Source organism: Lampetra fluviatilis, chromosome 27 (genome assembly GCF_964198595.1).
Source record: "Lampetra fluviatilis chromosome 27, kcLamFluv1.1, whole genome shotgun sequence".
NCBI classification, from domain to species: domain Eukaryota; kingdom Metazoa; phylum Chordata; class Hyperoartia; order Petromyzontiformes; family Petromyzontidae; genus Lampetra; species Lampetra fluviatilis.
In genome coordinates this window covers 1,686,238-1,712,970 of record NC_136301.1, presented here as the reverse complement: position 1 = coordinate 1,712,970, position 26,733 = coordinate 1,686,238, and the positions used below count along the sequence as shown (strand labels likewise).

At 53.1% G+C, this 26,733-nt stretch overlaps 1 protein-coding gene across 1 annotated transcript in view; it reads right to left on the bottom strand.

The window, feature by feature from the left end:
* The window catches only part of LOC144942258 (sodium/potassium-transporting ATPase subunit beta-2-like), a 30,106-nt gene extending 8,184 nt beyond the window's left edge, over positions 1-21,922 (bottom strand). Inside the window, exons 1-5 of the mRNA XM_078869004.1 lie at positions 21,292-21,922; positions 5,459-5,587; positions 3,482-3,586; positions 2,816-3,021; positions 1,374-1,433 (exon numbers count right to left, since the gene is read on the bottom strand). Of these exons, the coding sequence (XP_078725130.1) occupies positions 1,374-1,433; positions 2,816-3,021; positions 3,482-3,586; positions 5,459-5,587; positions 21,292-21,391 (600 nt within the window). The 5' untranslated portion in view covers positions 21,392-21,922. The remainder of the gene's footprint in view (positions 1-1,373; positions 1,434-2,815; positions 3,022-3,481; positions 3,587-5,458; positions 5,588-21,291) is intronic.
* Positions 21,923-26,733: the final 4,811 nt, after the last annotated feature.

The following is a 26,733-nucleotide window of genomic DNA, read 5'->3' as shown; positions in this document are numbered from 1 at the left end:
CCATCACCTCCCGTCCAGCGGCACACGTGGGAGAATTTACCACCCTCCCCCGACACAAATTTTTACCGTCTTGTCCGATTAGTCGAGCGATGAAACCGGTAATCGGCAGCGTGATCGATTGCTTGAATGACAACAACACTCATAATAATCGGCGGGCGCGGGCTCGAATCCGAATGCCTTCTCCGAGCTGCAAGGCCGATCCCTCCGCCTCTGCGGTCGCTGTCCCACGTTCCGCTTGCCCGTGACCGAGGGCAGCTTCAACCACTTTAAATTCGCAACGTGTAACGACGACGAAAGTTACTAAAACAGTTGCCTCTTCCTCGTTTACTCTTTTATGGGTACACTTTGCAAAAAGGGGGGGGGGGTGGGGGAGTGGGCTTGAGAGGTTGGGGGAGGGTGGTGGGGGCCTTGATTTGACCACGATCTCTGATCTCGATTTTGTGGCAGTGGGGGAGTGGGTGGGGGGGTGGGGGGGGGAGGGGGTGCGCGGTCGAACGCTTCTTCCCGCACTAGCCGGTTGCCGTGCACCGCAAACCACCCGAAGGTCAGCGCAATAAAGGGGCGGGAGGGGTCAATGCATAGAAGTCACCGCAAGTTCACACCGGGCTCAGGCATCAAGGCCGCCTTACCCACTCGTCCTTGTTGATTCTGTGTCTCTGTGCCACGCGGGGGGGAAGAGAACGTAACCCAAAAAAGAAACGAGGTCGCACACGAACGCGCGCCCACGTACGCACGCGTACACACACACGCGGACGCACGTGCACGCATGCAGGAGTTGGGGGCGGGAGGGGTTCAATGCGTGCGCACGCGTGCTCGGGCGGGGGAGAGACGCACGTACGCACGCACACACGCACGCGCATGCACACACGGTGAGCACATGCACGCGCAGACGGTCGCTCGTGCACGGTTACGCGCGCACACGCACGCAGTCGCACGCAGTCGCACAGACGGCAGTCAGAAAGACAAGGCACACAGAGAGTTCAGAATTGACGAGGAAGATAAATGAAATCGTACACGGAGGCAATCGTAAGGGCTCGTCGTTCTTGAGGGTAAACGGAAAACGCTCGGGAACGGGTTGGGGGGCAGACGCGAACACTGAAGAGAACCACGGACGTTCACGACGGAAGGCTGGAAGTGAAACTGGAAACGCGGCGGAGACGCTTTTGTCAAAGTAGAACACTGTAGAGGAGGCGTTATGAGCGACTGAGCAGCGATAAACGGACAATGTTTTTACTTTTCCTACGAAAGAACGATTCCAACAATACGCGTAGTGAATAACAATCACATTTACAACGGCTGGGATGGTAACTGAGTCTGAAACTGAACAAATTCCATCCGGATCAAATGACCTCTGAGTCAGTTTAACCTCTGACCTTGCCGGTGCAGTTCACCCTCAGCGGTTCGGCGTTGTCGTTGGGGTAATAGCTGATAATCTGCAGGGCAGGAACACACAGGCACATACGCACGCGGACACACACAGCAAGTGTTGACTGATGATCTCACACTCCTCGAGTCACTCCAAGTCACCTAAATAATTGCAGGCTAGTATACAATCCGCTAAAACAAACAATTTGGTTAATTCCTGTAGAGGACCTACGAGATATCAAATCCTGAACAATCCCAGTCCAGATCTGGTTGTAGTAGAACCATCACAGCCACTGCGCCAGTACTCAACGATGGCTTAGGATACCTTGATATGAAAATAGATCGACTTTGCTCTCTAGATTTTACAGAGTAAAGCCCGGTTGCTTTTCATCATCCGACCGCAAACACCGGACATCCTCCACCGAGCTGCCGGTCATTGATCTTCAATGACACCGACGTTATTGATTAATTCCCACGTTGCATTCTGCCCTGTGTGTCTCCCTCGATGTGAGCTACGAAGTCCAGCAGCACCGCGATCTCTCGCTCCGGCCTCTCTCGGGCAGCAGAGGAAAAGCATTTGGGCCAAGTTTTCCCCTTCATTGCGCGTGCGAATAAATTAACGCATATCCAGATCTGAATCGTACGTGTGTATGTCGAACTTATTTTACGCCGAACGCAGCCAACTGTACTAATCGGAGGTGTGGGGGGAAGGACAACTTAGGAATGCCGCGATGATTAAGATGATGGTGGTGATGATGACCACGACGATGATGACAATGATGACAACAAAGGTGACGGCATTAATGATGATCGCACCACCTCTGAGGCACGGAGCCAAGCTCGGTTTCGCTTGAAAGCCGGAGCGAACGAGGTGGGGGGGGGGGCCTTTAAAAAAGAGGTGGGGCCTCTTTTAGGGCACCGCGGTGGCGAGGAGATGTTAACTACCTCGCCTGGTGTACAGGAGGTTGTGGGTTCGACCTCGACCCCGACGCCTGCTGCTGTATATTTGGAGTTTGCGTGTTTCTCTCCCTGTGGTCGCGTGGATTTTTGTCCGGGTCCTCCGATTTTTCCCTCCACGTTTAGAATCAACATCACGCGTTTTGAGTATTTGGCTACTGCTACACATTTCCACACGATAAGCCACTTCGTTGAAGCCATCATTTGTGATCGCCAGGTCGCTTCTGAAAAAGAGCTATATAGCTCAGTTGGGACTTACCTGGTTAAACAAAAAAATTGTTTAGTTTTCGTTTAGTTTAGTTTAAGCATCTCTTAGAAGTCGTCGTAGACTGAACACTGCTGCTGGTCCAGCGGGATGATGGGCACGCTCGGGACGGTGGGGGCTGCCACGGAGAAACGACGACGATAGTAATGATGACGATGATGACAATGATGACGACGGTGATGACGACATTCGCGGTCGCTGGTGTGGTGATGATGACTCTGCGCGTACCCGGTTCATCTTGAGGATGACGCAGGGCGTGCCGGAGCTGTAGCCGTAGCTCAAGTCCACGAGGCCCGAGCACTCGCCGAGCGACGCGCGCAGGAAGCGGCACGACGTCTTGGGGTAGTTGCGCACCTCGTCCGTGTCGTTCTGGAAGTGGTAGCGCCCCGGCGTGCAGTTCAGGTTCCGCGCCGTCTGGTTCCCCTCGTTGTACGCTGTGCACGCACCGCCAAGACAACAACAACAACAACAACGATGACATCGGTGATACACTGCGTACGCATCGCAAAGACAACAACAACAACATCGCTGTACGCTGTGGACGCACCGCCAAGACGACCACGACAGAAACATCATTGGCGACGACGTGGGGTGGCGGAAGTGCGTTCGCCGCTCGCGTTTCGCTTTTTGTGTTTAGTCCCTTGTCCCGGCCTGCCCCGTGGCCTCCTGTCAGCCTTCGACACATCACGTAACCTCCTGTCAACCTTCGACACGTCACGTGGCCTCAAAGTGCACCTGGCCTGGCAAGGGACGCCGTTGTGACGTCACCGCCACTAAATGGCGAATGGCGCTGTTGTCGTCGTTGTTGGGGGCGGGTGGTGGGGTCCCTGGACGACGCTTCGCCACGGCGGTGGCGGCGAGCGTGTGAGCGTGACGGCACTGGAGGTCACTCACGCAACAGGAAGTCGTTGAGGGCGGTGACGTATTGCAGGAAGGAGCTGTTCTGCGTCGGCTTGAACTTGATGTCCAGGGTGTCCGCCTGAGGTCGGATCATCAGCCCTAAGACACAAAAAGACAAAGATGTCCCTCATGGCCTCTTCACAAAGTCGGGGCAAGCGCCGCTGGGGGGGGAGCGACCGCCTGTGACGGTCGGCACGGCACGCGGAGGGCGTTGGGTTGCCAGCACCACGCCCAGCCGCCTTCGTTAACCTTGGGGGGAGGCCCAGGACCGGTTCAGACAATCGTCGATGGTGTTGGTGGGTGGCCGTGAGTGGGAATCGAACTTGGGCCGCCGGGTTTGTAGCGCAGTGTGCTAAGCACTGCACTACCGCACACGCACACACGCGCGTATGTGTGCGTGTAGTGTCTGTGGCTGCCTGTACCTGCGTGTGTGTGTGGAGCGGCAATGTCGTGGTTAGCGCCCTGCGCTATGAACACGGCGACGATTATATGAACCGGTCCTTGGCCTCCCCTAGGTCTACTCAGACTCAAATGAGTGCCTGGTGAGGTGTGTAAACATCGCCACTGGGGAGACAAAGGCGGCCGGGCCACCCACCCCCTCGTATGCCGTGCCGGCCTTCAAAGGTGCTCCAGGTACCCCATAAGCTTGTTCAGGCTATAGGGGGGACCTTTGTGTGTCTGTAGGTGTGTGGCAGTGTGCGTCACATGATCCACACTAAGAGCCTCATGAAGCGTCACGACTCCGAGCCCCACAGATTGCACCGTGCTGCATAATGCATGGGGCCCCGTTAAATATGCACGACGGTAGGAAACTGCCCGTGTATGCACGTGTGTGTGTGTACGCGTGCACCTACGTGTGGATGTGTGTGTGTGTGTGTGCATAATGGTGAGCGGTAGTGTAGCGGTTAGCGCTACGCCGCGCTGCGAAACCCCGGCGACCCGAGTTCGATTCTCGCTCACGGCCGATACAAGTGACGATTATCTGTGCCGGTCCTGGGCTTCCCCTAGGTCGACTCAGCCGCAAATGAGCACGTGGTGCGGTGTGTAAAAACATCGCCACTGGGGAGACAAAGGCGGCCGGGGATGGTGCTGGCCACCCACCCCCTCGTGTGCCGTTCCGGCCTTCATAGGTGCTCGCTAACAGCACTTGCCCCAACAATTTGTGCACTGCGTGTACTTTGTATACTGTGTGTACTGTGTGTACTGCGAGTGTACACTGCGTGTACTGTGTGTACTGCGAGTGTGCACTGCGTGTACTGTGCACTGCGTGTACTGTGTGTGCACTGCGCGTGTACTGTATTGTGTGTGCTGCATGTACTGTGTGTGTGTACTGTGTGTACTGTGTGTGTACTGTGTGTACTGTGTGTGTACTGCGTGTACTGTGTGTGTGCACTGTGTGTGCGCTGCGTGTACTGTGTGCGTGTACTGTGTGTGCGCTGCGTGTACTGTGTGTGCACTGCGCGTGTACTGTGTGTGCACTGCGTGTACTGTGTGTGTGTACTGTGTGTGCACTGCGTGTACTGTGTGTGTGTACTGTGTGTGCACTGTGCGTGTACTGTGTGCTGCGTGTACTGTGTGTGCACTGTGTGTGCACTGTGCGTGTACTGTGTGCTGCGTGTACTGTGTGTGCACTGTGTGTGCACTGTGCGTGTACTGTGTGCTGCGTGTACTGTGTGCTGCATGTACTGTGTGTGCACTGTGTGTACTGTGTGTGTGCACTGTGTGTACTGTGTGTGTGCACTGCGTGTACTGTGTGTGTGCACTGCGTGTACTGTGTGTGTGCACTGTGTGTACTGTGTGTGTGCACTGTGTGTACTGTGTGTGTGCACTGTGTGTACTGTGTGTGTGCACTGCGTGTACTGTGTGTGTGCACTGCGTGTACTGTGTGTGTGCACTGCGTGTACTGCATGTACTGTGTGTGTGCACTGTGTGTACTGCGTGCTGCGTGTACTGCGTGCGCACTGCTGGTACCGGGCGAGGGGACGCGGTCGAGGTATTTGGGGCGGAACTCGTTGGTGGTCTGCAGCAGCACCCACATGGTGAGCGAGAAGAGGCCGGCCAGGAAGCCGTAGAACACGAGGTAGAAGAGCAGGATCAGAGCTGCACAAAGACAAAGGTCACCCACCTATAGCCTGGAGCAGACAAGTCGGGGGCAAGTTAAAATGCTTACCCCGAGCTCTCATACTCTGATGCTGCATTGTCTTTGAGTTGTGCGCCTTTTGGCGTCATCTGGTCCAACACCATGTGAGACTAGGTTCTAAGGAAAGCTGTCTCGGGTGTGGACCAATCAACTTCAAGGACAGTGCATATCATTATCAGAGTTGTGTTCTTTGTTTGCATTATGACTGCAGGTATTGTGGTCTATGCAAACATGACTCCTTGTAAAAAAGGTGTCAGTTTTGTTGCCAGATAGAAGGGTAAAAAAACAATTATCAATTATCATTCGTGCGGTGATCCAGCAACCCCTCGCTGTTGCTGCCTCGGCAGTGCTGGGACGCGGGCGGCAGGGACACCGCCACGCCACGGAACAGCCACGCGGGGAGCAGCTCCAGGGTGGCCAGGAGATGTTGACTACCTCGCCTGGTGCACAGGAGGTCGTGGGTTTTTACTGGCAAATGAGGTTCCAATGGTGTAAATTGAAGATGATGTTGATCATTTTAACTCGTAGGCTTTCGCGACCAATATCATCCATAAGAGTTTTTTTTGGGTTAGATCGGGTAAATATATAAATGTGCCGTTAAAACCCGCCACCACCCGACACAGCCAATTAGTAAGGGGTTGTCACGTAAACAGAACGTGCCAATTCGTCACTAGTACAGCAACACCGGTGTGTTGGAGAGCCAAGCCACAACATTTACAATCTGAGCACGACGTTTCACCAGTAATTGCAACCAGCTTCATCAGGCGACAGCCACATTTGTGTTTCGTTCCTTATACGATCCTTATGGCGGAACCCCGGGGTACCGAATAATACAAACTGGCCGAGGCAATTAAATATTTTATTTCTGGGACAATATTTTTCCCAGCAGTGTACTTCACTCCGCGACTGGGGTACCAATCAATCCGAAATCGGTGCCACTCTCCGCGATGTCGAAACGCAGCGAGCACGATTGCGCTGAAACCCTGAATGCTCGCACGTGGCACCGTGGTGGTGCATCGTGTACAGCTCGTCGAGATGAGTCGATTGCCGCATCGCCGACCACCAACAGACTAAACATGACTGCACCACGGACATCGTGCGAGAGCCGGGGTGCTATGGTTCATATAGAGGCGTAGATGTGGTGACCATGCTTTTGTGCACTCTTGATGAGTCAACGTACATTATGCATGCGCATTATGCGGGCCCATTCATCTTGTCCTTCCTGTCCATTGTGTGTATTAAAATAGCCGTGCCAACTGTAATTTCTATTGAAGTATGGTTGCCTGTATAGGCATACATTTAACCAATGTATTGTTTGATGATTCGCTTCCACGCAGCACGAAGTCGGGAGCTATTCGAACGTTTTCTTTTATTTTTGTTCAATTTCGATAGATTATCTAATTCATCTTGGCCAGTAGCAGCTAGTTTTGCACAGAACCCCAACATGATCTGGATCATGATGAAAACAATGACGGGTTCCTCACTTCAACTCAACACGCTATCCCCTCGTGCCCACACGTTTCTAAAACCCCAATGGCAGAGACGATCGTGGTGGTGAAGAGCCAATATTAATCCTCGAGCTAAATATATCGATGGGAGTCGGGGAGGGAGGGAGGGGGTACAAGAGGCATGCACGTACAGTAGCTTGGGCTCTGTGTACACCACAAACACCGCCATCCCCTGATTAATCCCTTGTCCCCAAAGCCTGCTCCACACCTCCATCCATCCATCCATCTCGCCGCGGCCCTCACGCCAAAGGCTTTGCACGACACAATCCCATTTCACGAGGTGATTACACCCGAGGTCTTTTATTTAACCAGGCGAGGGCCCTGCTGAGATTCCTCACTGTGAACCGCACCTCCGATTAGCACGGTTGGTTACGTACGGTGCTGAAGAAGTTTAAAATACGTACATACAACCAAGTCTGTGAAATGTGTGTGTGTGTGTGTGCATCTGCCTGTGTGGTGGGACGCTAGTGCAGTGGTTGGTGCACTGCCACTACGAAACCGGCGAGCCGAGTTCGATTCCTGCTCACGACCAACACCGGTGACGATTATCTGAACCGGTTCTGGGCTTATCCATAGGCCGACTCAGCCTTAAATGAGTACCTGGTGGTGTGTGTGTAAACATCGCCACTTGGGAGACGAAGGCGGCCGGTCGTGGTGCCGGCCACCCACCCCCTCGCGCGTCGTGACGGCCTTCGATAGGTGCTCGCTAACAGCACTTGCCCCAGAAGCCTATTGAAGGGAGATCTTTGTCTTCGTTGTAACTTTGTGCGCCTACAATCCATCCAGGCATCCTGGGATTAACCACGCTGGATTACAGTAGCTCACAGATCCTTGAAGGATCTGGCTGGAGACGGCCCCATCGGTGAGATACTCTAAAAGGCGAGGCTGCGTTGGCTGGGTCAAGTAGCCCGTATGCAGAGCCACCGCATGCCCAAGCAGCTTCTGTTTGGTCGAATAGATGGGGGTTAAAGGGGCGCGCAGCGCGGGCTCGAGAAGAGTTGAACTGATGTGGTAGGGGAGGATGGACTTGCCGATGACTGGTACCAGCCGTGTCAAAGTCGACCTCTGTGGAGGAGGCAGAGAGGAGCGACGCCCACAACAACGAGCGGAGCGCCGTGCGGTTAAAGCGCAGAAAGTCGGCACAGTGGGTGGAACAGATGGTGCATCTGACAGTCATCTCAGTCGGTCAACTCATGGCACCTGGGTCTGTATTGTGACCACCTTCACCTAGCCTGGCACAGCAGTCTAACTAAACTAAAGCAATTTTTTTAGTATTTTACCAGTGTATGGCCCACTGAGTTATATAGGTCTTTTTCAGAAGCGACCTGGCCACAAATGATAGCTAAACGAAGTGGCTTATCATGTGCAAATTTATAGCGGCAAAAATACTTGTATATGTGTGTGTCTGTTTATGTGTGGCTGTGTGTGTGAGTGGCGGTGTATATGAGTGGATCTATACATCGTCGTTTAGGAGCTGATGAGTCATTTCCGACTAAAATAAGGGACGGGGCAGAACACGACTCAGAACGGACAATGGGGACGAGAGGGACAATGGAGACGATAGGAACAATGGGACGAGAGGGACAATGGGGACGATAGGAACAATGGGGACGATAGGAACAATGGGGACGAGAGGAACAATGGAGAAGGAACGAGACAGGATTTATAATCGGCGTGGTCTGTTTTTTTATAATGAATCATGGCAATGGTACACACACACACGCAAAATGCAGCTACAATATAAATTTCGAAAATGTTAAAACATATATTAAAAAATAAATTCTGTGTACAGAATCTAAAACGTGAAATTTAAATTGTTACAAATGACTGATGTATATTATTACGTATAGTTATTGTCATACGATTGTAAGGTAAATGTGTATTGATGTCCCTCTGTGTTGCGTGTAAAGTGTGTGATATATTGTATAATGGTATGATATTTTATTCTACTGTACGCGGCACGCAGTGGGTACAGTTGCCGTGCTCCGGCAAATACAGCAATGCGGCAAGCATTGTTTAATTATTTACTTACTACTCCCCCCACCCCCCTTTACCCCTCCCCTCACCCCCCTTTACCCCTCCCCTCACCCCCCTTTACCCCTCCCCTCACCCCTCACCCCCCTTTACCCCCTCCCCTCACCCCCCTTTACCCCTCCCCTCACCCCTCTTTTCCCCTCCCCTCACCCCCTTTTACCCCTCCCCTCACCCCCCCTTTACCCCTCTCCCTCACCCCGTCTTACCCCTCCCCTCACCACCCATTACCCCTCCCCTCAGCCCGTTTTATCCCTCCCCTCACCCCCCCTTTACCCCTCCCCCTCATCCCTCTTATCCCCCTCTCACCCCTCCCATCCCCCCTCTTCATCCCTCCCCCACCCCAAATGTCTCTCTCACCCCTGCCCCTCATCCCTCTTAAACACCCTCCCCTTATCCCCCCCCCCTTTCCACCCCCCTCCCCTGATCCCTCTCATCCTCCTCTTCACCCCCCCTCCCCTCAATCCCACCCCCCCCCCCCAATGCCCTCCTCCCACTCGCTCGCTAACCCCCCCTCCACTCTGCGGAACCCCCCCGCCCCCCCGAGGGGAGGGGAGAGGTGTGGGGGGGAGGTGGGGGGGAGGTGGGGGGGTGATGTTACATAACGGGAGGCGTAATCCGGCATTGCGGGGGCCGGCTGTGAGAATCCTCACGCCCCAGCGAATCAGATTCTCAGGATCCACGCGAAGATTCTATCGATGGAGCCGCGTCTCGTTTACACAGCTGATACAATCCTGCTCTTCCGCCCACACCATTAAGCGCCATCGTCATATTTCGAACACGGTCTGCATCGCATTTGCATGAGGAATGATGGATTGGGTTGCGCACACTCGATTTTAATTCTCTGAAACCTTTGCAAATGCCCTAAGGGGCGCGTCTTCCTGCCTTCAGGCAAACGACTCGCATGTCGGGGGGCAGGTGCTCATCCAGCAGTGGATGGTGAATAGACGGCGAACGGGGCGAACGAAACTTCGCGAGCAAGGCAGAGAGATAAGAAGGGGAAGATACGCGGACGGACAATACAACACGAGACCGACAAAGACAACCTTAACACGCGCACACGCAGCAGACACCCAGAACACGAAAGGCAAAGCTCCCCCGTATAGCCTTGAACAGCAGACTGTTGGGGCAAGTGCTGCCAGCGAGCACCGAGGAAGGCCGGCACGGCACACACGGAGGGTCTGGGTGGGTCGGCCCAACACCACGCCCGGCCGCCTTTGTCTCCCCACAGTGCCCATGCCCACACTCCGCCCGCACCAGACACTCGTTTAAGGCTGAGCCGACCACGGGGGCAGTGCCCGGGACCGGTTCTAACAATCATCGCCGCTCTTGTTGGTCGCGTGCGGGAATCGAACTCGGTCCGTCGGGTTCGTATCGCATCGCTAACCACTGCGCCACCGCTCCCCCAACACGCACATTGCCGCACATCGCACGCACCTCGGTCGCGTCATTTCATTGACGCATTCGACAGTCGACATAGACTGCCATGTCAGCTGTGTTGACTCCTCACGAAGAGGAAGGAGAGAGGGGGGGGGATGGGTAGGGGGGGGGGGACTGCGGTTCAGGGGACGCACGCTGTCGCCCTTCACCTGCGCGTGAATAATTCACCTGCAATGATCCGCACGTCCATCTCGTTACTATTCATGACTCCCCGGGCTCACGTCTCCTGCCTGCTGTGCGCGGTGTGCTGCGTGCGCGCGTGTGTGGATGCTGGGATGTGTGTGTGTGTATGGATGTGTGTGTGTGTAGGGATGTGTGTGTGTAGGGATGTGTGTGTGTGTAGGGACGTGTGTGTGTGTATGGATGTGTGTGTGTGTAGGGATGTGTGTGTGTGTGTATGGATGTGTGTGTGTGTAGGGATGTGTGTGTGTGTGTAGGGATGTGTGTGTTTGGATGTGTGTGTGTGTAGGGATGTGTGTGTTTTGGGATGTGTGTGTTTGGATGTGAGTGTTTTGGGATGTGTGTGTGTGTTTGGATGTGTGTGTGTAGGGATGTGTGTGTGTTGGGATGTGTATGTTTGGATGTGTGTGTTGGGATGTGTGTATTTATGGATGTGTGTGTTGGGATGTGTGTGTTTGGATGTGTGTGTGTAGGGATGTGTGTGTGTTGGGATGTGTGTGGGAGGGGAGCAAAAGTGTAGCGTTTAGCGCTTGTCGCTACTGGGCCTCCCCTAGGTCGACTCAGCCTCAAAATGAGTATCCTGTGCGGTGTGTAAACATCGCCACTGGGGAGACAAAGGCGGCCGGGGATGCTGTGTGGCCAACCACTCCCCTCGTGTGCCGTGCCGGCACTCCCGTGCGGAGCGGGAGTGTCGTGGTTAGCGCAGCACTGTGCCATGAGCCACGACGACCCAACGTTCGATTCATGCTCACGGCCAACATTTAGTGATGAATAATTATTGAACCGGTCCCAGGCCTACTGCAGATCTTCCCAACCTTAAAAAACGAACGCCACTCCATCCACTCAGAGGCTGCACCGACGGAGTGGATGAGATACCAAGGACATACATGTACTGTGGAAACTGATCTGCCCGCTGACCATCGGCTCGTCATCCGTAAGAAGCTCCTTCTGCCCGCCATTCTCCCACTGCGGTCGTATCGTGGGCGTCCGCATAGGACCGCCTGGCCCACAACATCCTGGTCTCAGCAGCACAGCTTGGGACGATGGGCATTCCTTGCTGTGTCCTACCCAAACCGCGCAGGTTGGGAATTCACGACTGTGGAGTGCGCGGCTGCGATGGCTGCAATTGTGTTACAGTACCAAGGCCAGCTCTGTCGATAAAACCCTGCCAGACGGAGGAGGTGTTCCAGCTGACTTAATAGGCTTCACTCACGCAGCATTTGCTCGGAGGTTGGGTAGAACGCCATTTGGCAAGGCAAGGATGAGTGTTGAGTCACGTGACGCTCAGCAGGCTGAGACGGCAAATTCGTTTTCAACGTGATATTAAAAATAATTATGTAAGTCTCTCTGCACCTTTTTTTGTCTACCAACCTCAAGGGGGAAACGTTTCAAGAATGGCGGCATCCGATCTCTGAACCCCCAAGAGCGGGTCCGCAGATTTGATGAGCATCTTTAGCGAGGGCTCGAAGTCAATGGGGAACCCATCAACCCACAGGCAAAGAATTATCCCGGGGCAAAGGTGGGCTGGCCATGAGAGGCGCTGTGGAAGACGTTCACGTTGATTTCGTTAAACGAGAACCGCTTTGTGTTGCGTTCAGTTTTTTTTTGTCCTTTCCATTACCGCGGTTGGCTACGTACGGTACGAAAGAAGTTCAACATACCAGGTGAGAACTCAAGAGGCCAGGATGAGTCTCATTTCGATGTGTCCTGGGGCATCAGTCTGCCAGTAGGGGGGCGATTATTGCATACCTGTCAACCCCTTATCAGTGCCCTACCTCATTAAAGATCATTTCAGATCTTGTTGGTCACCCCGTGTCCCTTATGAATCTCAACGTTCAGCCTACAAAGTCCCATCACAAGGGAGAAACAGACAAATACAATGTGCCTGTATTGAAACGTCTGTACGCCGTGTGGACCTGAAAACTCAATCTCCTCCATGTACAAGAATGCGGGGTAAGCCGTATGGGTTGTCAGGTATGTTATTTCGGCTACGTTTAGTCCCGTTTAGGTAAGTACTCTAATTAGCGGGTGATTTTTATTTGGCAAATTTGGACCCCGACACCGACACACACAAAGCGAATTGACGTCAGGGGGTTCTTCAACGTCCGCTGTGTCGCCACTCCCTGCGATGCGCCATCTGCCCAGCTGTCGAGGTCGACTGGGAGCCTCGGAGCGGACAGGCAAAGCGCTGGGCTGGGGTGACCTCCCAGGGTGAAACTCTTGAGGAATGGTGGCAATAATGTCCAGGCTTTCTCCACGTCACATCATCACAAGTGCTTGAACCACAGGACGGGTTCCACCAGATGTGGCACATATTGCTGCCCCCCCCCCGCACACTTTATAACAAGAGGGACTGCACAGGTTGTGACAATTCCCATGCATATTCAAGTTGATGTATTCGTGCATTATATGTTGTGTGTGGCTATTTGATGACGCGTTATGGGAAGCGGTGGCCCAAAGCGCTGCGCTACGAACCCGGAGACCCAAGTTCGATTGCCACTCATGGCCAACACCAGTGACGATTATCCAAAACCGTCCTGGGCATCCCCTTAGGTCGACTCAGCCTTAAATGAGTGAGTACCTGGTGGGGCGTGTAAACATCGCCACTTGGGAGACACAAAGGCGGGCGGGAGTGGTGCTGATCACCCACCCCCTCGCGTGCCGTGCCGGCCTTCGTAGGCGCTGTCCGCTATAACACTACTCGCCCCCGGCAGCGTTGAGGCTCTATGCGGGAGATCTTTGCCTTTTGATGATGTTGTGGGCTCGAGTGTCAAGGGATGTGTGAAGTGCAGTGTGGGGGCAGCGTTGACGGCCCATCACTCGTATCCATGAACGCGTTGGAGGTTCTTGACCCGTTTTGAGGGGCCTAAGTTCCCACACGGCGCTGGTGTTGGCGTTGTTTGAGACCCGGGCAAGCCTGGCGGGCAAGTCCACGCTCAAGCATCCGGCGACTGGGCCGGAACCACAGTCGCCATCAACGAGGATCTCCAAAGATGAATTCAGTTGACAATAGGGGTTTTCCCCTTTCATCTGGCAACAAAACAGCTGTGTTAAGATGTTAAAACACCAAACTGAAACCTTTTACAAGGAATCATGTCTGCATTAACCACAATGCTTGTGGTCAAAATGCATCCTCTGGTCTAATACCGTTTGAGACGAGGCTCAAAAGAAAGCTGTCTCTGGTGTGGAGCAATCCGTTTCAAGGACAATGCATATATTATCAGAGTATGTGTTTTGTTTGCATTCTGACCACAAGCATTGTGGTTAATGCAGACATGATTCCTTGTAAAATGTTTCAGTTTGGTGTTTTAACATCTTAACACAGCTGTTTTGTTGCCAGAAAAAAGGGGAAAAAAACCTATTCTCATATGTTGGTACTGGCAAAGGAGGTCCCACGATGAATTCAGTTCTCTTCTTTGGTCGTAGTGGTGGCAGCGGCAGCAGCAGCAGCGAGCCGGCCACGATAGGAGAGGCCTTCAGGAAAAAAGAGTTGGTGTCGTGTTTGCCGTTCCTCGTCTTCCTCCGTTGAAGGAGCGCGACACTTGCATGCGAGGTCACTCAACGATCCGCTTGGGATTGCTGTTGATGTTGTTGATTGTTGTTGATGTTGTTGTTGTTGTGTTCGCTCTCCAGCTCATGTTGAGCGCGTTCATGATTGCGTTAGTTCTGCCAGCCCATAAGCACGATGTTGCCTTCAGGGGTTCTCATCCTGGAGACAAACCCGACCACGTTGATCAATACTTCACTCGCAACATAAAAAAGCAGAGCCAAAAGGAGTTGGCTTTCTCGCCATGACCACGATGACGTCATTGCGTGTGACATGGTGGGATGACGTCATAACCCACAACAACCTCTGCTGTGGATGACATCATTACGTTGGCACGAGTCAAAGCTGATGGAGGCCCCACAGTATAGACGAGGGGACTCCACGTAGTTGCTTTCCAGAATCAGAATATGTATTTCTACTGGACGAATCCGATGAGCTATCAAGCTCTTTTCCACAGATGTCAAGTAAGGGGCGGGTAAGAACGTTCCAACAAACAATACAAAAGCGTGACAGTATTGCAAAGTGCATTACTCCACTGGCAAGACTGCTGATGAGTCCCAATGGGGATGAAACGGGTCCACAGTTGTCTTGTCTCTGCACCGCCACTGCCGCTGCTGCTGCCGGTCACATTTCCTCCCTTTAATCGTGATGACCTATGGCATCGTTCTTCACGAATTTTCAGAGGGGGCGCGGGGGCACTTTCGCCGAGATGACATCATCAGTGCGGGGGGGGGGCACACGTAACCAATGTTGGGTTTGTGGCAGCACGACGACGACGATGATGATGATGGGGTGGTGTTGTCGCTCTCTGTGTCTTGTCGGGGGCCGCACTAAAGGCCACCAATGAACGTGGCCAGTAGCTGCTGATGGTTTTCGCATCATGAGCAGAGACCGTGTGTTGTGTGTGTGTGTGACACGCTTATAGATATTTTTTTGCCCCCAGCCTGCGCTATTACTCCGCGATGGCGATGAAGGGTGTTCTCGTCATTGACACATCTGAGCTCGTTTTAGGCTGAGAATCGAGCTCAGATTTTTCTCGGTCTGCGGCGCAGTGCGCTAACCATAGCGCCACCACTCGCGAACACCTATTAAGGTCGGCTCACACACAAGACAATGTCCCCCGTATAGCCTTTAATAGACTGTTGGGGCAAGTGCTGTCAAAAAGTAGCGCCTACAAAGGTCGATAAGCTACACAAAGGGGAAGGGGGTGGATGGTCAGCACCACCCCCGGCCGCCTTTGTCTCTCCCGTGTCGAAATGTACACACCAACGCCAGTTACTCATTTAAGGCTACGTCGACCTACGGGAGGCCCAGGACCGGTTCAGATAATCGTCACCGATGTTGACCTCTTAGCGGGATATCGAACCCGGGTCGCCAGGAGTTGTCACATGCGTGCACAATGCACACACAAATAAAGACAAAGATCCCCCGTGTAGCCTTAACAGACTGTAAGGGCAAGTGCTGTTAGCGAGCAGCTATGAAGGCCGGAACGGCACACGAGGGGATGGGTGGCCAGCACCACGCCCGACCGCCTTTGTCTCCCCAGTGGCGATGCTTACACACCGCACCAGGTACTCGTTTGAGGCTGAGTCCACCTAGGGGAGGCACAGGACCGGTTCAGATAATCGTCACCGGTGTTGGCCGTGAGCGGGAATCGTACCCGGATCGCCGGGTTCATAGCGCAGCGCGCTAACCGCTACACTACCGCTCCCCCTACACAAACACACACACAAACACACACACACACAAATACACACACACACACACTATCACACACACACAAACACACACACAAACACACACCCACACAAATACACACACCCACACACACACACAAAAATACACACACTATCACACACACACACACACCATCACACACACACACCATCACACACACACACCGCTGCAAATGACCCACCACAGGCGCAATGCGCCCGACTCTCGTCAGACCTTGTAAGCTCAGCAGGCCTTAGCCTGGCGAGCGCTCGCACGGGCGACACACCACGTGGGAGAAGCAGCAGCAACACCCACTGTTGTACTGCACTACGCGCCCACGTCTATGCTCCTCTGCGCGCCCTCAACACGCACTAACCACGTGACCCGCCCGCTATCACGCGCGGCGCAGGGGGTGGAGGGGGGGGAAGGGAATCGTCATCCAGCGGTGGATTGCAAAAGGGTTTGCGTGTGCGCACAGAGAATGCGCATATTGAACTTCTATCGTGCCGTACGTAGCCAACTGCGCTAGTCGGGGAACGTGTCGCAGTGTGCTCCACACAGCAGCCGCATCGCAGACCGGCGGAATGAGAAGATCGTGGGAGAGCAGAGAGAGAGGCAGGGGAGATGGTAGGAGGAAAGTGGGAGATAGGGGAGCGGTAGGGGAGCTGGTAGGAGCAGCCAGGCGAGAGTAAGGGGAGTAGGAGGTAGGGGAGGAGACAGATGATACCGGACAATATAGGAGCGTTGAAAGGAAATCGAGATGGTGGTGTGATAATGAGAAGATGAACTGCTGGGCTTAACTTCAGTCGGCTCTGTCCGGCATATATTATGCGAGGACCCGGCACACCACATCAAGTGTACCTCTGCTGCTAGTCACGTGGTGTGAACTACACCAGTTTGGGTGTTTTTTTTCCCTCCAGCGATCCGAATTTTTGTCAGCGTCAGATTCTAAGACCTCGATTACAAGGATGTGAGACACCGGGCGAGATGGGACATAAGGGCACGGGAGAGATCAATGATATGGAAAGAGAGAGATAGAGAGAAATATGTATTTATTTAACGGACAGCGATGACGTCGGGACAGCGATGACGTCAGCGATGATCAGGGGATGCCAGTGTGGGTGAAGGTGCAGCGCTGCGACTTCGTGCCCACGGCAGTGACGGCACTGCCGGAGGGAGGGGGCTCCACCAGAGGGGGCTGATGGAGAGCCACGCCTCTCGGAGGGCGACTGACGTTGGACATTTTATTATTTCACACTAGAAGAGGATTGGGAGTAGCCACACTCTGCCCCCCAGCACGCAAGCCCCGCAGACGGTGAATGCGGTGCACCCCTTGCAAGTCGCTGGGTGAACGTGGGGTGCTGGTGGTGGTGGTGATGGTGGTGGTGATGGTGGTGGGGATGGTGGTGGTGGTGGTGATGGTGGTGGTGATGGTGGTGGGGATGGTGGTGGTGGTGGGATGGCAATGAGGTGGATTTAAGAAACCTGAAGGTTGCTTATATTATTTTAAACTGCTGCACTGGGAGATAGAATAGGCGACCTCCGGATCTAGGAGATGTTGACTACCTCGCCTGGTGTACAGGAGGGCGTGGGTTCGATCCCGACCACCCTGACGCCTGCTGTAGATTTGGAGTTTGCGTGTCTCTCTCTCATCGTCATCATCATCATCACGGTGGTTAGGAGATGTTAACTACCTCGCCTGGTATACAGGAGGTCGTGGGTTCCATCCCCGATCCTGCGCCTGCTGTTTGCATGTCTCTCTCTCTCCGTGGTCGCGTGGATTTTCTCAGGGTTGTCCGGTTACCCCCCCTCCCCTCCACATTCATAAACATGCATTGAGATGATTTGACTGTTATAAATGTCCACATTTAAATGTCCACATTATTTGTCTGTTCCTGCCACATGTTCACGGCAGAGGAGGGTGGCGTTGTTGCAGCTGCGGTGTGATCCAAATGGACTGCTGTAATGTGCAGTTGTATCAATCATGCAGCTCAACTTCGCTTGAGCTTTCATGCGTGGCCGGGTCGCTTCTGAAAAATAGCTACAAAGCTCCATTGGGCCTTTACCTGGTACAATAGAAAATGGTTTAGCTGAGAAAGTCCAGTGTACTGCTGACCATTATCGCCGCGGCGGACGATAATCTGCAGAATGGCAGGCGAGGGAGGGAGATCAGCTCACGGGATAGATGGAGACACGGGGGCGGAAGGGGACGTAATTGAGGTCAATGTGAGACGATATCTCAAGGGAAGTCGGCGAGAGGGTTACGTTGACAAGGCAATGCCCAGATGCGACACGAGGGGGAGATCGTTATCGCTACGCTGGCTCAGCCACGATCAACGCACTCGAGTCTCAGAACCCCTCCCTATTCCAGAAGATTCCTGCCAAATGTTCACCGCAGAGGTGGGGGAGAGGGCGGGGGAGGGCGACGCTGCTAGCTGCTGCTGCTGCGCGAACCAAATCGACTGCCGTCATGTGCAGTTTCATTTTGCAGCATTGCGATGGATTGAGACCGATGAGAGTGGACGTTGCGTAAGGTTTGCTTCACCTATCGGAGGACCCCCACGCAGAACAGGGGGAGAGAGGACACAGTTTGCTGTCCGTGCCCACGCACCTCCGATTAGCACGGTCGGCTACGTACGGTGCGAAAGAAGTCCAACATACGCAGATGCATACAAGCGCCTTACAGAAAGGCGACCGAGTCGGAAATCGAACTCAGCCGCCTTGCCGCTGTGAGGTGCGCTGAAGAGGGAGATGACGTCACGAGGGAGATGATGCTAGCTTTAGAGAAGATGACGTCACGAGGGAGATGATGCTGGCTTTAGAGAAGATGACGTCACGAGGGAGATGATGCTAGCTTTAGAGAAGATGACGTCACGAGGGAGATGATGCTGGCTTTAGAGAAGATGACGTCACGAGGGAGATGATGCTAGCTTTAGAGAAGATGACGTCACGAGGGAGATGATGCTGGCTTTAGAGAAGATGACGTCACGAGGGAGATGATGCTAGCTTTAGAGAAGATGACGTCACGAGGGAGATGATGCTGGCTTTAGAGAAGATGACGTCACGAGGGAGATGATGCTGGCTTTAGAGAAGATGACGTCACGAGGGAGATGATTCTGGCTTTAGAGAAGATGACGTCACGAGGGAGATGAAGCTGGCTTTAGAGAAGATGACGTCACGAGGGAGATGATGCTAGCTTTAGAGAAGATGACGTCACGAGGGAGATGATGCTGGCTTTAGAGAAGATGACGTCACGAGGGAGATGATGCTAGCTTTAGAGAAGATGACGTCAAGAGGGAGATGATGCTAGCTTTAGAGAAGATGACGTCACGAGGGAGATGATGCTGGCTTTAGAGAAGATGACGTCACGAGGGAGATGATGCTAGCTTTAGAGAAGATGACGTCACGAGGGAGATGATGCTAGCTTTAGAGAAGATGACGTCAAGAGGGAGATGATGCTAGCTTTAGAGAAGATGACGTCACGAGGGAGATGATGCTAGCTTTATGGAAGATGTAAAACGACAATTGATGATGGAAAGAGATCGAGATGACGGCAATGAAAGATGATGTAGATGATGACAGAAAATGATGTAAAAGAGAGAATCAGAATCGGAATGTATTTCGCCTGGAGGAGTCCGATAGATGTGCAGTCGGAGGCACGGGGTCAGAACGTTAGAACAGCAAAAATACAAAAACATCATCGGAGTGCAAAGTACAGGACAGGTAAAGCAAATCACGCAAAAAAATATGCAAATTAAACTCAACTATTTATTTTACTTCGGTAAAGCCCAACCGAGCTATTCGCCACCAACGGCAGGGCCACGGAGGCCTCAGCGGACCAGTCAAGACGTTTAGAGGTCGTCTCAAGGAGGCGACGTCGCCGGTGGCGTCAAGATCAGTGCGGCGACGTGCGTCTCGAGACGACTTCGAGAGAGAGAGAGAGAAACCCCGCGTCTCGAGACGGCCTCAACAGAGAGACGACGACGATGATGATGAACTACGATGGCACGAGAGTGATAATGGCAGGTTCAGTGACGTGTGATGGGAATTGACAGATGATGGTGCTGATGATGATGATGGTGCTGATGATGATGGTGCTGATGATGGTGCTGATGATGATGGTGCTGATGATGGTGCTGATGATGATGGTGCTGATGATGATGGTGGTGCTGATGATGATGATGCTGATGATGGTGCTGATGATGATGATGGTGCTGATGATGGTGGTGCTGCTGATGATGATGATGCTGATGATGATTGCGGGTGTTGAGATTGCGGGAGACGAAGACACAATCCCGATGATCGTGACGAGGAAAGAGGTGACGTTAGCTTTAGTGAAAAGATACCAAATCTTGACGATGCTGATCACATCGAACAGCGGACGACGAAGATTTAGATGATGATGATAACGACTAGAGATGTTTTGAAGATTTGAGATTAAAAAAACAATCTGACATGATCACGATGACGTTGAAATTATATCTCTAGTTTGCAGTCGAGAAGTAATACAATAATAAAAAATAAAACATAAGATAAAATTCTCACGTTTCGGCCACAACGCAAGCAGCCGTCCTCAGGTGAAGAACAGGGCTGTCGGAAAGACAGCGTTCTAATGTTCTGTTTTCACCTGAAGACGGCTGCTTGAGTTGTGGCCGAAACGTCGTGAGAATTTTATTTTGTTTTATTTTTAATTATTGAATATTTAATTATTTCCCTTCTACGTGACTTTACCGAAAGAACCAAGAAGATGAATCCCTGCAGTCACGAAAGCTTTAAATCGAAATTTAGTCGACAAGTACTTTCGATCACAAGGTTATTGACCAACAGCTGATGCCTGATTTTCGGATCCCCGACAACGATTCATGACGCAACGCCGAGACGAAAGGGCGCGTGGCGCTGAAGTCATCAGCCGGCAAACACGGGAGGGGGGGGGGAGAGCCGGCGGACATCACAGACGACGGTGGCGATGGTTGCGCGTGTTGAGATCATGTATCACCGACGTCCACGCGACCGTGACGATGTCACAAGTGCGCGGGACCTGTGACATCGCCTCGGGCGACGACGATTCCAAAGGAACCATCGCGATGAAGGCGATGACGATAATGAACGCGCGATGTCGAAACCCATCACCTCGTCAAAAGGAAGACGGCGTGAATTAAAGATGTTGAGACGATGGGAGAGGGCTGGTGGGGGGCGAGGAGAGGGGTGGGGGGGGATGGAGGGGAGGGGGGCTGACCCTCACCCCAGCTTGTCCCCGTCCTTCCCATGAATTGTCGAGTTCGCGGGTTCCAGATGAACTCCTTGCATCCGCCGGTGCTCTCTTCTTGCTTCTTGTCGTCCATAGCTGCCGCCTCTGCTCAGCTAATTCGCGAGCAACGAGTGAACGAACGAGTGTTAGTCACTCAGCGGTATGACTTCACAGACGAGCGCTGGGGAACGAGTGGTGTGGGGGTGATGATGATTGGTAGCGTTGGAGCCCCGCGGTGGCGATTGTTGAATGATTATTAATCGGAGCGACCGCGGGCACCGGCCGCTGACCGGCTGAGTGACGCGCTCGTCGTTGATGCAGGAGATTAGATTCGACGGTAGGTGAGAGAGAGAGAAAAAAAATAGATTTTAGTTTTTTCTAAAATATATATATAGCGCTGCAATTATCGTTGTTCGATCACGCGGTGGAATATCGAGACGGGTCTCTGGTCGCCTTTAGCCCAATTATTCGATTAACGCGATTTTCACTTCCACGACGATCTGGGTGGCGGTCGGGTGCTGCTGAGCCCGGGCGGCGTCGGCGTGCAGGTCGCAGGAGGAGGGGGGGGGGGCGAGCAGCAGCAGCAGCACGAGCAGCAGGAGACGGAGCGAGCGGGAGCCGCGCGGAGTGTGCGGGGAGAGCGACGGGAACGCGCCTTTATAGCGGGGGGGGGGGGGGGGGCGCGTGGGGGGGGGCGGTGGGGGGGGACGGCGGGGGGGGGTCGTGGGGGGGGGCACGGGGTGGGGGGAGAGGGAGCGGCGGGGGGGGGACGTGGGGGATGACGCGGGGTGGGGGGAGCGGGGGCGGAGGGGGACGTGGGGGAGGGTGAGGGGTGGGGGGAGAGGGAGCGGGGGCGGCGGGGGGGGGCGGCGGGGGGGGGACGTGGGGGATTGTGTACCATGTATCGGGTGGGGGTCCGTGGGGGCGAGAGGGGCGGGTGGTAGAGGGGGTGGGGGTGATGGGGGATGACGCGCATGCGCACTAATGGCCAGGATGCGCACGCACGCAAGAATCCACGCACAGAGACAAAGGTCCCCCTCGTAGGGGTATAGCCTTGAGTAGCCTTGAGGGGCAAGTGCTGTTAGCCAGCACATATTTCAGGCTGGAAATGCGCACGAGTGGGTGGTGTGGTCATAGCCACGCCCGGCCGCCTTTGTCTCCCCGTCGCTCAACGGCACGAGGCACCCTTCCTGAGGGCTTAGCACCGGTTCAGATATACACGTGCGACTGATGTTAGCCGTGCACTCGACACAAGTCCCTAGCGCAGTGCGCTAACGTCTGCGCCACCACTCCCAACACAAATGCTCACCGCTATACAGCATTGTGGTTCACAGCGTTCTGACAATCACAACACAAGTGATGCGTTTAAGATTGAGCCGACGACCCAGCAGAGGCACAGCACCGCCACTTGATGTTAGCCGTGGCCGGGATAAGAAAATCAGTGGGGCGGGTTCGTTCGTGCGCTAACCACTGCGCCACCGCTCCTCACGCACCCTTCGTACGTATACGGCGTGTTTGTGTGCCATGTATACGGCGTGTGTGTGTGCCATGTCTACGGCGTGTGTGCGAGTCTGTGGGTGTCTTGTGTAAGTCTGTGGGTCTCTGTGTGAGTCTGTGGGGTCTCTGTGTCAGTCTGTGGGTCTCTGTGTGAGTCTGTGGGTCTCTGTGTGAGTCTGGGTCTCTGTGCGAGTCTGTGGGTCCCTGTGTGTGTACCGCACGTGTGTGTACAATGTAACCTTCAGCTGGCAATAAGCTTTACATCACACACGGGATAGTTTGGGGCTCTCACCCGGGTCGCCCTGGCTACGGGCAAACACTAATTTATTCACGAAGTATATCAATATTGCAGGTGCATTATCAGAATTGGAGAATATCAATCGAGGTGCAGAGATCACGTTGCATCTGCCTATGGGGGGGGGGGGGACCCTTTTGCTGGGTTCACTCTCCAACACACAGCCGGTCAGTGCTCAACTAGTCCACTAATTGACACGTTTTGTTCACGTGACAAACCTTGCTAATTGGCTGTGTCGGGTGGCGGCGGGGTTAACGACACATTTACGTTGAGGCGATCGAACCTAAAAATATCAGCCGCAAAGGGCGTACGACGTGTTGAACAAACCCCATTGCTTTTAATTCTCGATTTGAAGCTTTCGTGACTGCAAGGATTCATACTCTTAGCTCTTTCGGTAAAGTCACGTAGGTAAAAAATTCAATTAAAATTAATGCAAATAAAATAAAATAATAATATAATAATATATAATTATTTGTATTAATTTTAATTTCATTTTTTACCTACGTGACTTTACCGAAAGAATTAGGAGTAAGAACCCATTGCTTTCACACACTGTGCGGAGGAGCGGTGGCGCAGTGGTTAGCGCACCGCGGCTCTGAACCCGCTCGTGTGAGTTCGACTCCAGGCCACGACCGAACATCGATCGGTTGGCGCGTGATGTCTGAACTCATGGCCGTGTGTCACCTCGCCTCCCGTCCACCCACCAAACTAAGTGAAGTATGTACAGCACAAACAACAACAACCAGGCCGAAAAGGTGCGTGGTTAAACCTTTCATTCAACAGCGGATAGATAAGGGCCCGTACGTTGTAATCTCTTCATAAGAAAGGTTTTGGGTGAGATCGCGTTATTTATAAATGTGTCGTAACCCTCCACCACCCGACACGGCCAAACAGTAAAAAAATGTGTCACGTTTACAAAGGACAAAATAATTATTTGTAAACGTGACACATTTTTTATTGTTTGGCCGTGTCGGGTGGTGGAGGGTTACGACACATTTATAAATAACGCGATCTAACCCAAAAACCTTTAGTATGAATAATATTGGTCGCGAAAGCCTGCCACGTGTTAATATGTACACCTCTGCACTGCACTGCACGTGTCTGTATAGAGAGCACGTCCCACAGAATGCGCCGTGAACTTGTGTCGAGTCGATATGAGGCGCGTCTCCCTCGAGACGCTGCTGCACGAAGGCAGTGGAAGTGGTCGTCTTGCAGGCACAGGTCTCCGTGTGAGTCGATGGGCTTCTGTGTGAGTCTATGGGTTTCTGTGTGAGTGGGTATCTGTGCAAGTCTATGGGTTTCTGTGTGAGTCTATGGGGTTCTGTGTGAGTGGGTATCTGTGCAAGTCTATGGGTTTCTGTGTGAGTCTATGGGCTTCTGTGTGAGTGGGTATCTGTGCAAGTCTATGGGTTTCTGTGTGAGTCTATGGGGTTCTGAGTGAGTCTATGGGTTTCTGTGCAGGTCTATGTGTTTCTGTGCAAGTCTATGGGTTTATATGCAAGTCTATGGGTTTCTGTGCGAGTCTATGGGTTTCTGTGTGAGTCTATGGGTTTCTGTGCGAGTCTATGGGTATCTGTGCAAGTCTATGGGTTTATGTGTGAGTCTATGGGTTTCTGTGCAAGTCTATGGGTTTCTGTGTGAGTCTATGGGTTTCTGTGCGAGTCTATGGGTTTCTGTGCAAGTCTATGGGTTTCTGTGTGAGTCTATGGGTTTCTGTGCAAGTCTATGGGTTTCTCTGTGAGTCTATGGGTTTCTGTGTGAGTCTATGGGTTTCGGTGCGAGTCTATGAGTTTCTGTGTGAGTCTATAGGTTTCTGTGTGAGTCTATGAGTTTCTGTGTGAGTATATGGGTATCTGTGCAAGTCTATGGGTTTCTGTGTGAGTCTATGGGTTTCTGTGTGAGTCTATGGGTTTCTGTGTGAGTCTATGGGTTTCTGTGCAAGTCTATGGGTTTCTCTGTGAGTCTATGGGTTTCTGTGTGAGTCTATGGGTTTCGGTGCGAGTCTATGAGTTTCTGTGTGAGTCTATAGGTTTCTGTGTGAGTCTATGGGTTTCTGTGTGAGTATATGGGTATCTGTGCAAGTCTATGGGTTTCTGTGTGAGTCTATGGGTTTCTGTGTGAGTCTATGTGTATACGCGTGAGTCTGTCGGCTTCTTGTGCGAGTCTATACAATACTACATACGCAGAGCGAAGGCCTTCTCCCTCAGAGGAGCAGAGGGAGAAGGCCTTGACCCTGGACGTGAACAAAGGCGCAGGGGGTCACTGGGGAACCTACCCAGTGAAACATGGAATGTGGTTGTTGGCCAATGTTGGCCAAAAGTTGTTGGGCAGTCTGCTGGGTAGGGAGCAGCAGCAGCAGCAGCAGCAGCGAGCAGCAGCAGCAGCAGCGAGCAGCAGCAGCAGCGAGCAGCAGCAGCGAGCAGCAGCAGCAGCAGCGAGCAGCAGCAGTAGCGAGCAGCAGCAGCGAGCAGCGAGCAGCAGCAGCGAGCAGCGAGCAGCAGCGAGCAGCGGTCAAGCGAGGGCCTTGGTTGACCAGGGACTTGTGGCACTGATGATGATGATGATGACAAATGACTCTCTGACCTTTGACTTGAGAAATAAAGACCGGCGCGTGACCGGTGGTATGCGTGTGTGTTGAACTTCGTTGGCACCGTACGTAGCCAACCGTGCTCATCGGCGGTGCTGGGGGAAGGACAAGAAACTCAGTGATGCATCGTGGCCTCACGCTGGGCTACGTACGGCGCCAAAGAAGTTCAACAAACATAATACCGACGTTGCGTAACCGTTAACCGTATGGGGACACGAACAAGCGGGTAACAAACGGTTACCGGTTTGCCACACTGTATAATAAAACATTTGTCAGTAAATATTACATTAAAGGAACACAATAACATTCACAATCGACGGGAGCTGAACCGTGGCTGGTGATGGTCAAGCACATTCTGGACCTGGCATCCTATCAACTGAAACTTAGTTTGTATTTCATTTAATCAGGTAAGGGCCACCGAGCTATGTAGATCATCTGCAGAAGCGACCACAAATGATCGCTCAACGAAGTGGCTCATCGCGTGGAAATTAAGAGCAGGCAAATGCCTTAAACGCGTGTCGTTGATTCTAAACGTGGAGGGGAAAACCTGGGGGACCCGCAGAGAAATCCACGCGACCACGGGGAGAGAAAGACACACGCAAACTCCAAATATACAGCAGCAGCAGGCGTCAAGGTCGGGATCGAACCCACGACCTCCTGTAGACCAGGCGAGGTAGTTAACATCTCCTAGCCACCTTGATGATGATGCGAGAGAGACACGCAAACTCCAAATATACAGCAGCAGCAGGCGTCAAGGTCGGGATCGAACCCACGACCTCCTGTAGACCAGGCGAGGTAAGTTGAACTATAAACTAAACTTATTTTTTGGAATCTTACCAAGTAAGGCAAACTGAGCTAGATAGCTCTTTTTTATTCAGCTGTTTCAGAAGCGACCTGGCAGAGCGTGGAAGAGGAGGCCAAGCACCACCCGCATCAGAGGCAGCTCCACGAGCAAGTGGCGCGATTCATTTACTATCTCACCACCAGGGGGCAGCGGTGACCTGGTGGTGGTGGCGGTGGTGCTCAGAGCCGAAGAAGAAATTCACCGTAAAATCGC